At 35.9% G+C, this 12001-nt stretch overlaps 2 protein-coding genes across 4 annotated transcripts in view; both read left to right on the plus strand.

Annotated features, from left to right (window-relative positions):
• On the plus strand, positions 1–10318 carry LOC128030480 (methanethiol oxidase). The gene is made up of 12 exons (XM_052618154.1): positions 1–270; positions 1291–1345; positions 2055–2169; positions 2293–2478; positions 5593–5713; positions 5788–5970; positions 6044–6229; positions 6382–6456; positions 7844–7965; positions 8076–8168; positions 9698–9816; positions 9955–10318. Exons 1-12 carry the CDS (start codon positions 267–269, stop codon positions 10115–10117), a joined length of 1422 nt encoding a protein of 473 aa, XP_052474114.1. The 5' UTR covers positions 1–266; the 3' UTR covers positions 10118–10318.
• LOC128030477 (phosphatidylinositol 4-kinase beta-like) overlaps positions 9700–12001 on the plus strand; it is an 18694-nt gene continuing 16392 nt past the window's right edge. Inside the window, exon 1 of one of the 3 annotated variants that reach the window (XM_052618149.1) lies at positions 9700–9816. The gene's annotated coding sequence lies outside the window, so the exon portion shown is untranslated. Of the gene's footprint in view, positions 9817–11054; positions 11278–12001 lie in introns of those variants that run through there. The other 2 variants (XM_052618148.1, XM_052618150.1) reach the window with 2 other exon arrangements.

Here is a 12001-nt window from a genome sequence, read left to right on the forward strand (position 1 = left end):
AGCGACTTTTCGATCAGGCTTTTTAGATGCTTTCCATTCAAAGAAGTTGACAACATTCCCCTGGATGCAGTGCCTTTTTCGATTTCCTAGGATCGAGGCGCCATTTTTTATTCTCCAGTTGAATACCTGGATGTGTTTTTTAGGATCATTTTACAGTCCCACGTGGTACTCTCTCCAACAGAGTTAATCCCAAAAGCACACGTCTGAAAGGGTTGTTAGTTCAGTAAGTTTCCGCACGTAAAAGCAGCAGCAGTATCAGCGGCAGTATGGGTGAGTCATTTCTAATGCACTTTTGACCATTGTTGCTCAGACTTTTTTTTTTTTTTTTGCAAGCATTCGACATTTTCTTCCGAATTTTAAGTACGAAATTGATCCAATTTGGGAGAAATATTTATTTAAATATAGAATTCGTGCAATGTTAACTAACTTTTTCTGAGGCATGTTTAAGCATTCAGAATCTACATGTAATCAAATTTGATTTACAGCTAAGAACACGTGCTGTTATTGCAGCTAACCTAACATTTTAACCTTTTTATTAAATATTAATCTCGTGCAATACAGTATAATAATAATAATTGTTATTAACACAACAATAGTGCTAAAAAGCTTACAAATGTATTTATTTTTTCTTATTGGCCTCAATATGGCTCACTAGCTTGTAGAATTAGTCTTTACTTACATTATTGAACGCAGACAAAGAAAAAGTTATTTGTGTGTGTGTGTTTTCATCGTTGACTTACAATATATAAATGAAAAAGATTGGATTACACAACCGTTTTTATTTGGGTCAGTGAGGGGACTGACCTTCACATTACCCATAAACATGGCTTTCAAGGGAAGGATGTTGAACAATTCTTGGCAAGACACAGTGACTCCTAGATAGTGACATTGCCCTGATGTTGAAGTTGTTTATGTGCTTGTATGCATGTTTTTCCTTATTTCCAATATTTACAAGGCAGTAACAATGTGTTATCTATTAATAACTTCTAGTTCACTCATCTTTCTTGCCTTTCAAGAGTGGACACACTACGTTTTGCACTCTGCACTTTACTAACCCACACATTTAAATAATATGCAAAAACTTTATGCCTTCATTTAATCTCTCAGATTTTTATTATGGATTAAATGAATAACAAGCAAAATTAATTTTACAATACGGCACTTCCCAGACTGAATTATGTCTATATGACTGCATCAGTCAGGCCTAATTCAATAATTGAATAACTGACTATACCTCACATAGAAATATTTGAGATGTGACATATACTCTCTCTCTCTCATTGCTTGCAGCTTCTACCTGTTCAGGATGTGGACCAGGATATAAAACCCCTCTGGATGCCATGAAAGTTGAGTTGCTTTATAAGATTAAGACAGCATATTGTCTGAACAATAAGCTGGTAGTATATATATTAACGTGAGTTGGTTAATACATAGTTGCAAGTCATTATAAGGGAGCAGTGACCTTTGCACTGGAGACTCACTGTGCTCACTGAACAACTTCTGATCTTGCAGCTCCTCCTCCCTATGAGCGGATGTCCTCCTCACTTGCGAATTGGCTTTACTCTGCATTGTTTGGTTTGCCTACTGTTTTCCCTGAAAAAATAAATAAATTTAAAAAATCTCACAAATACACTATAAACTTTGCTCAAGTTTCACTGTACTTTTTTTTTGTTTTTTGTTTTTTGGAATTTGGTAAAAACTAGTCAATTTCTATGTGATTTTAAACCCTAACCTAAAATACTTTTAACATGATAAATTGCATTATACCTTTAATTATACCAAATTATTGGTATATTTTGTATATTTTGTCTTTGCAAAATATGTCATATTATATATATATATATATAAGCATGCAAAATCTATGTAAAAATAAAAACCCTATTATAACTGGCATTTTTTTAATGCAATAAATCTGTTATTTTTTAATTTAAAAATGCTAAGAACTTAATAGCAGATTTTACAAATGTTACACCCTATATGGAATTTAGTGATAAATTATAGGAAACAAAGATGAATAGATTTAAACTTTAAACTTAAACATAAATCCATCCTATAGGGCCTCGAGAAAAGATAGTCTACCTGCCATGCATTTACCGCAACACAGACATTCAGAAACCTGACTATCTTGCAACCGTTGATGTCAATCCACAATCTCCCAATTTTTGCAAGGTAATAGTAAATATGAAATATACACTTACATTTTTTTAAATTAGAATGTTGCAGCAACATATTTCTTTTTTTATATTTCTTTATAAGCATTTTATCTATTTACACCATCTTGTAATGGTCTAGGTGATTCATAGGCTGCCCATGCCTAATCTAAAGGATGAGCTACACCATTCTGGTTGGAACGCTTGTAGCAGTTGTTATGATGATCCTTCCAAAAGACGCAATCGTCTCATTCTGCCTTCTCTGATGTCCTCCCGTATCTACGTCGTTGATGTAGGGACGGATCCACTGGCCCCACGGCTTCATAAGGTTCATTTTAGTAAACACTTAGTTATACAAGAGCCTATCTGTATGAATAACCTTATAGTAATGCTGTTAGCTTTGTGAATGAACATTTGGGTTAGTAATCTGAGGAAGTTTAAAAACCCAGGAGAAATTCATGTACTAGGGAGTTGCTTAAATGATTTGCTCTAGTTGCTCCAAAAGGGCTTTTCCTACTTGAATGCATATGATTTTTAATTTTAACTGCATGCTATAGTACAGGTGCATTTCAGTAAATTAGAATGTCGTGGAAAAGTTCATTTATTTCAGTAATTCAACTCAAATAGTGAAACTTGTGTATTAAATAAATTAAATGCACACAGACTGAAGTAGTTTAAGTCTTTGGTTCTTTTAATTGTGATGATTTTGGATCATATTTAATAATAACTCACCAATTCACAATCTCAACAAATTAAAATATGGTGACTTGCCAAACAGCTAATCAATTCAAAACACCTACAAAAGGTTTCCTGAGCCTTCAAAATGGTCTCTCAGTTTGGTTCACTAGGCTACACAATCATGGGGAAGACTGCTGATCTGACAGTTGTCCAGAAGACAATCATTGACACAATTCACAAGGAGGGTAAGCCACAAACATTCATTGCCAAAGAAGCTGGCTGTTCACAGAGTGCTGTATCCAAGCATGTTAGCAGAAAGTTGAGTGGAAGAAAAAGATCCACAACCACCCGAGAGAACCACAGCCTTATGAGGATTGTCAAGCAAAATCGATTCAAGAACTTCACGAGCAATGGACTGAGGCTGCGGTCAAGGCTACAATTGCCGTATTCCTCTTGTTAAGCCACTCCTGAACCACAGACACATCAGAGGCATCCTTACCCGGGCTAAGGAGAAGAAGAACTGGACTTTTGCCCAGTGGTCCAAAGTCCTCTTTTTAGATGCGAGCAAGTTTTGATAGTGCTGTTAATGAACAGCATTATTTTCCACCCTCAATACCCATGGCTGAAGTCCCCTTGAGCAAGGTACTGAACCCCCCAATTGCTCCCCGGGTGCTGGATATATAGCTGCCCACTGCTCCGGGTGTGTGTTCACGGTGTGTTCACTTCTCACTGCTGTGTGTGAGCACTTGGATTGGTTAAATGCAGAGCACCAATTCCGAGTATGGGTTACCATACTTGGCAAATGTCATGACTTTCACTTCAAAATCATGGTGTTGGTGTGCTTGACTGGCTAGCAAACTCACTAGACCTAAAGAGGAAAAAGAGAAACAAGGGACCAAAAGATGCAGATGAGCTGAAGGCCACTGTCAAAGAAACCTGGGCTTCCATACCACCTCAGCAGTGCCACAAACTGATCACCTCCATGCCATGCTGAATTGAGGCAGTACCTAATGCAAAAGGAGATCCTACCAAGTATTGAGTACATGTGCAGTAAATTAACTTACTTTCCATAATGCCAATAATTCATTAAAAAAAATTTTTTAATTAGTCTTATGAAGTATTCTACTTTGCTGAGATTGAGTGAATTGGTGGGTTTTTCTTAAATGTGAGCCAAAATCATCACAATTAAAAGAACCAAAGACTTAAAATACTTTATTTATTTAATACATGAGTTTCACAATTTGAGTTGAATTACTGAAATAAGTGAATTTTCCCACGACATTCTAATTTATTGAGATGCTATACTTCATATCCACATGTGTTAAACTCAAACAAGCAAATGTGTATCATGGAAAGACATTTGACCAGTGGAGGTCACAATTTCAAAGATAAACCACTTGACTGAAAATCAAACAAAACGACAATACTTTTGGTTGAAATACATGCCCTATTAACTCTATCCAATAAATAAGCTGTGTCAATGACATCTGCTTACTATAGATAAAAAATGGCTTATTGATTAGTTTCCTTGTTTCAGTTAAATTGAATTAGGAATGAATTCGTGGCCAGATTGTACTTATACATTGCCAAATTTTTTTAAGCATGGCCAAGTAGTACAAATTCATGCCCATGTTTTAAATAATACAATATGGAACGATTTATTAGAATAAGGGAACAAATTAAGAAGTTGTGGGAAAAAATTCTTAATTCATGGCCACAATAAATATTTTTTTGTCATGTGTACCAAATACTTGTTTCAGGTTTTGTTAAGAAAAGCCACAGAGAACCTGACCTATTTTAGCAGTTAGAAATTATTTTTAAAGCCCGGAAGCATGACATCATGCCCTGTTATTCATATTGATGAATGATTTTATTTAACATTTACAACATAGTGCTTAACATCAAGTGTGACCACCAGAGTTGGGGAAAGTTACTTTTAAGAGTAATGTATTACAATATTAAAAAAAGTAACTAATTATGTTACTTAGTTACTTTTTTATGGAAAGTAATGCATTAAGTTACGTTTGCGTTCCTTTGTGTTCCTTTTTAAATACAAGCAGGGCTTGCAAATGTAAAAGCCCTTTCACACCAAAAAGTGTAATGAATAAACCTGAAGGAAAAGTAAATTCATGTGTGTACAGTAGAACAGGAGAAGAAGGTTCAACACTCTTCAGCAATAAAAAAAACCATGAAGCACAATTGTTAGTTTATCTAAAGTATTTTTTGCTTATTAGTGTGTATCAAAGTATCTTCAAAGGTCATTAGCAAAGACATTGGTTCATAAAATGGTATTAGGTACATTTGTGTTATTTAACATTTATTTATTGCAAGTTTGCATCATATTCTGAGTTTGCATTTCACATTTTAATTAATTTTGATGAATACTAAATCAGGTTGTTGTTGTTGTTGTTTTTTTGCGAGTGGGATGAATTAATTAACATTCACATTTAGAACTACATCATGTTCACACAGCGCACACAACACCTCTGTACTTCCGATTTCTCCCAATATGGGGACAGAAGACTTGTCAGTCAATAAATGGGAAAACAGTTTAAAAAGTAACTTGGATATTGTCTTGTAAATTAAAATGTAATGGGTTCCTAAACTAGTTACTTGAAAAATGTAATCTGATTACATAACTTGCGTTACTTGAAATGCATTACCCCCAACACTGTTGACCGCCCCTTAATACATGACTGTCGACTTTAAGAATGTTTTGTTCTCACCAAGCTTATGAATTCCTTCCATCTCTCTCCTCCTCCAGATGGTCGAGCCCATAGATCTGTTCTGGAAATGCGGCCTTGCCAACCCCCACACTTCTCATTGCTTAGGCAGTGGCCAAATCATGATCAGTACCATGGGTGATCCCTCTGGCAATGGCAAGGGTAAGATGCTGTTTTCACAGCTCTGTATTTTCAGTACACATATATGCTTACCTTTTATTTATAATCATTTTAAGGTGGTTTTGTGTTGTTGGATGGCGAGACTTTCGAAGTCATTGGAAATTGGGAGCAACCAGGTGAAGCAGCACCGTTTGGTTATGACTTCTGGTACCAGCCTCGCCACAATGTCATGATCAGCACTGAGTGGGGAGCTCCAAAAGCATTGGGACATGGCTTCAACCCTGCAGATGTCAAAGCTGGTATGTTCATTTTCAAAAGTATGTACAAGAGTCATTGTAGCTGACTGTCAGTGATGATCAGATCTCTCTGTAGGTCATTATGGACAGCGCCTCCATGTGTGGGACTGGACCACACACAAGCGGATACAGACTCTGGATCTTGGGGAAGAGGGTGCTATTCCTCTGGAGATCCGATTTCTGCATGACCCTGATGCGGCAGAAGGATTTGTGGGCTGTGCTCTTCAGAGCACAGTCTTCCGCTTCTACAAGACACGGGCAAGTACATAAAAAGCATTTGCATTAAAATATCTAACCTTTTTTAAAGAGGCTTAAAAAAGGTTTAAAGGACTGTTTTATAGCCCCCCTACCCCACCCTCCCCAGTTTTTAAACGAGACATGTTTTTAGCTTCACATTTTGTATTTTACAGAAAGGAGACTGGGCAGCAGAGAAAGTGATCCAAATTCCAAGCAAAAAGGTGAAAGGTTGGGCTCTTCCTGAAATGCCAGGTGAGTACTTTTAGAAAAATTCTGAAGTTAATTTTTATTTAAGTAAAATTTTTGTGTAGTTAAAAAAGAATTACAAATTATTACAGGGGACATAACACAGTTTCTGCCAATGTAATGTAATCTTGAGTACCAATAGAATATTACTGCATCCTTCATATCTCTGAAGAATCTTCAGATTTGTCAGATTTATAAAAGACAGATACAGCTGTACCATTTCTCTCCTGGAGGTGTGCAGTGGGCGGAGCTAAAGAGTCACGAGCATTTAAAGCATTTGTATGGCGATCGCCCTCAAGTTGTGACATTGACATAAAATAGGAACCAAGATTTTGACTTAAATTTGATTTAATTTGTTTCTAAAGCATTTGTCACTAAAATGCTGGGATCAAACAAACACACTTGGACAACTCCATTGCTGCCCCAGAGAAAAAAATTGCACTGTTCCCTTAATGCTGGGTTTTGAACAAGGTTATCTTTCCTTCACAGCCAAAAACACACTTCTTAGGTGATATGGTTTATTTCGTGGTCTGAAAAAAAAATGGCAAATCCTTATTGAGTATTTTCTTTTCAGCGCTGCCGATGACTTCCATAACCTGAACGACGCATGTTGATGGGCATGCTCTCGCTTTGGCTCTGGTTGATGTGTGCATGCACGAGTTCCCATACAAGAAATTCCGCCCTTTATGATGTCTTACAAGGCTATACTTGAAAAAAATAACAAATAAAAAACTTTCTGAAACTTATGCAAACCCTGAAGGAGAGTATTGGGAACAGAAATACTCCATCATACCTCCAACTAGTTTTTTGAAACTTTGGCCATGTTTAGCATGAGAATCTAACTCTTTAACAGTGTAAAAAAGTCAGAATGCATGAAATGGCATTAGACATTCCCTTTAATGGAAAAACTCGGGGAATGAACAAACAATAATTATTATGTGCAATTTAATTTCACAAATGGTAATAACCAAATGGAATAAAAAGTTCTATAGTATAGTTCTGAGACTTTTTGACAACAGTAACCCAACTAAATATAATGATCCCTTTAGCAAAGGACCCTCATTCTAAAACATAAATGTTGCTATATTTTTTTTTAAATACTGTTAGTGTTATATAAACAAACAACAACAAAACTAGGGCTGTTATACATAACTGGGTTGAAATAGATATCTATAATTTTGAGAGGTTTTCTCTCAAATTTTCCCTGAACCCAAATCTGCATTAATGTAAAAAAAGTAAAAAAAAAAAAAAAATTGTCTGAATAATAAGTTATGTAATGAATACAATTTTACGTTTTCCCCTTTTAATTTTTTCCTGGACAATCTGCTATAATGAAATTCTATATTTTTTAAATAAATGATAACACTCATTTATTGGTGTATTTTTGGCATAGGTCTCATTACTGATATCTTGATCTCACTGGATGATCGCTTCCTGTACTTCAGTAACTGGTTGCATGGAGACATTCGACAGTATGACATCACTGACAGGAAGAATCCACGTATGGTCGGTCAGGTAAAACCGCTTGGATTAGCAGGATCAAGACACCTTTGTCTACATTTCTAAAGTCATGTCAAAGACTAATAAAGTGTCAGTACAATAGAACTTGCATTTAATATTTTAAGGTCTTCCTTGGGGGCAGCATTTTGAAAGATGGACCAGTGAAAGTATTGCAGGACAAAGAACTGAAAAGCCAGCCAACCCCACGGATACTGAAGGTACTTTTTATTTTCCAAGGGTGCTTCATGTGAGATCTTTATCCCTTTATCTTAATGCAATAAATGTTATAAATGCTTCAGTTTATTCCAAACACGCCATCTGCTTTTCTCTGGACAATGAGCGAAGCCCATTCGCTAATGATTCATTCTTTCGAGTCAATTTTGTTCAAAGGCTTGATCAAACCAATTGGCAAACGAGTGAACTGGTTCATGAATCAGTTTGAATGATTCGTTCAGTTCCCTGCCGCACGCGCTGAGCGTCTGAAGTGGTTCACTCAGAGTTGTAATGTTTAAGAACATCAGCAGCGTTGAAAACGAGGCTATGGAACTGCACTGAATAGAAAGCAAATCTGCAAAGGCTATTATTTGCTTGTGATGGAGATCCTTATTAGATGAACACCACATGCGCTGTTCAACAGGTAATAACTTGGGCTACATTCGATTACAGTACACGATACCACTGTGACATTAGTTTGTTGTACGTGTGTGTCTTATAACAGAGGGGAGTCAAGTTGAATGCAGCTTCTAAAAGACAAAAAATAGCCGATTAAGATTTTATTAATTTGAATACAATCACACCGGTGCGAGTACGTTCAGCAAGTCATATCATCAGCTTCTAAATTCAGATCTGTGATCCCTTGCTGGTGCTAAGCCAGAGATAAATGCGTTTTTACATCGCTGTGCATTATAACCAATCACACAAGATTCTGTTGAGCTTTTGAATGCAATGGCCAATCAGAGGCGTTCAGATGAGTCATCGCTAATATCCCGGTGCTTCCTTCACTCGCTCCTGACTGAATACATCTTTCTGGTGAATTCTGTCAACAGAAACAACAAAGTGCAGATGTGTGTATTAATCTGTAAATAAGATATTGATTTCACAGTGTAAACAGTTTCAGTGATTTTAATGGGAGTTTCTGAGAGTGATCGAACTCTAGACTGTCAGTGAACATGATCTTTTAATAATGTAAATGTTATTTGCTCTCTTTATGAACAATGAAAGATTAGTAGCAATTTTGATATCACATTAACTTTCAATGTTAAATTCACATTTAATATAAAGTTAGTCGTATTAAAAATATGTTATGTCATGAAACCTATATCTGTTACTTAAGTAAACATGGTTTTATAATAAATTACAAAAATTGGAGTAAAGGCTGATGAAATATATACATTTATACACACACACACACACACACACACACACATTACATACATTTTATCTACATATCTAAATAAAAATAGGCTCAGTATATATGTCCCAAAGTAAATAGTAACTAACTACTTGAGTAGATTTTTTATCCGATACTCTTTTACTCTTACTCAAGTAACTATTCAGACTAGAACTTTTACTTTTACTTGAGTAAATATTTCTAGAAGTTCTTTTACTTGAGTAAAGTTTTTGGGTACTCTACCCACCTCTGTTGTTCATTAACTAATTGACAGATGATCATCAGGTCATGCAGACCTAACCAGAGCAATTAGATCACATCATTTGTTGGAGGTTAAAACATCCATTTCCTTATCAGGGAAAGCGTGTGCAGGGAGGCCCTCAGATGCTCCAGCTTAGTTTGGATGGAAGACGACTGTACGTCACCACCTCTTTATACAGTGCCTGGGACAAGCAGTTCTACCCTGACCTCGTCAAGTGAGTCAAAAAATCTTCATTTGTAATGTTTCTTAAGTTTTGTATATTAAAGATTATGAAATGAGGCTATATAAATGGTTTTAGAAGTTACCTCTGATTTGTTTGTTATGCTGGAACGTGCATCTTATTTCTCTTGAGGGAGGGGTCAGTCATGATGCAGATTGACGTGGACACAGATAAAGGCGGCCTGAAACTCAACGAGAATTTCCTTGTGGATTTCGGAGCAGAACCACATGGTCCCGCACTTGCCCATGAGCTCAGATATCCTGGTGGAGACTGCACTTCTGATATCTGGTTATGAAATTGGGGCCAAGCCATTACGTTCCAAGTGGGAGAATTATCATTCCCATATTTTCACAACTGAGTGGAGATACAATAGATAATCAGTATGAGGATCATGTTTAATCTACATATGTACTAAATCCTTAATTATATTGTGGCAATTAGTGATTACAATAGTAAATCACTTCTCAAATATAAAAATATATTTTTGCTGTCTTTATATGCTTTCTGCATTTTTTTTTATAGATACTTTGTATTCCAGTGAACTCAAAGGCTTTCTCATTTGTTGTTGTAAGGGCTTTCCGAATCATTAGCATTGCAAAGTAGATTTTGAACACATGGTGCAAGTGCACAGAGTGAGTGCACACAATCACCATCACTGTAAGTGCACATATTTGAAAGAATTCTATTAGGAATACGTTCTGAAATAAAGCAGTTAGTTATTTTGTATTACAGTGCTTCAAACCCCTCAGAGAACAAAAAACAAACCCTTTTCCAGGAGTTACACCACTAAAGAAAGGTAGTTTTGTTTATTGCCATTGTAGTACACAAGTATGAAAAGTTTGAAGACAGGGACAAATATTATTTTATAATATTTATAAAAAGGTTTAAAATGTTTCCCCTGTAATAATAAATAACTACAGTACAACTATAAAAATAAGAAATATGTCAAATGGTTAATAAAAACTAACATGTATCAAATTAAATGTCATCTTTTGACTTATTAAATCGGAAGTTGAAATGATTGTGTGCGTGTGTGTGTGTAATAAAATAATTCTTACTATTATTCTTATAAATGAGAATCAAAACGACTCGTTTTCACCAGCTAATGTTTTTAACCTTTTATAACCTAATGTTTATTATCACCCTCTTTAGCTGTGTCTCAAAGTCTAGCGAGCTTCCTATCTAGACAGCATTTGTAGCCATTGCCTAAACGCCCCAGAATGCTGTCTTGGTAGGGAGCACTTTTGTTTTTTGAGAGACAGGCAGTAACGTTACGTGTTGTTTGCCGGAATCAGGCAGTTGATGTGGGCAGCCCCGGCGTGTCTGTCATCTCTCCATTCACTTTCCTAGTGAACCACACCGGCTATTCAGCAACAGGAGAACCCCGGCTCCCAAATGGGGCAGTTAGAACACAGATAAACCGATTATTTAAGCTTTCACCGGGTTTATTTTAAGGTAAGTCATTTATAAAGATGATTCCTTGAGTCGGTTCAAAAGTAGAATAACGTTATAAAGTAGAGAAGTTGCGTTAGCGGCTTGGCTAGGTTATAGCATCCGTTTGTTTTTATGAGCTTATCCTTTCAGGCCTTCATAACAGTTGCACATTTAATAATAACTATTGTTAATTAAATTATGCTCTTTTTCAGTACACATACTATTATACTGTTTTTAAGGCAAGCATTTATTTGAGCCCTACCAGAGAAAAGTAGTCGACGTGTCTCTTAAAGGTCTCAGCTAAACAGCTCGGATGCTAACGAGTGCAAAAGTCATCTGACTGATAGACTGCTTACTTTTTAACGTCTGAAGTAGGACAAAACAATTAATGTTTGGATTATAAAGCAGATCAGAGAAGAAATATGGATGCTATTACGAGTTTTGGCAGCCATAAATGCAAATATTTAGCATCTTGTGCTTGTACTGTCAATTGTCTGTAGACTTTCAACTAACTCAACGTTACGTGACATAAAAATAAATAACATTGACAGTGTGTTTTTATGTTGATTAACTAGTTAAGCATTGTTATTTTAGCTAATCTAAAAAATAATGTCCTGATCAAACCAGCTGATGCGTCACATAAATCAAAATTATAGATACCGATAGCCATTAACGTTATATACCTGGCATTAAGTTTGTTGATTCTGTTTCAGTGAGTTTGATTTCAAGATTATTGGATTTCGTG

The sequence above is a fragment of the Carassius gibelio genome, chromosome A16 (genome assembly GCF_023724105.1).
Source record: "Carassius gibelio isolate Cgi1373 ecotype wild population from Czech Republic chromosome A16, carGib1.2-hapl.c, whole genome shotgun sequence".
NCBI classification, from domain to species: Eukaryota; Metazoa; Chordata; class Actinopteri; order Cypriniformes; family Cyprinidae; genus Carassius; species Carassius gibelio.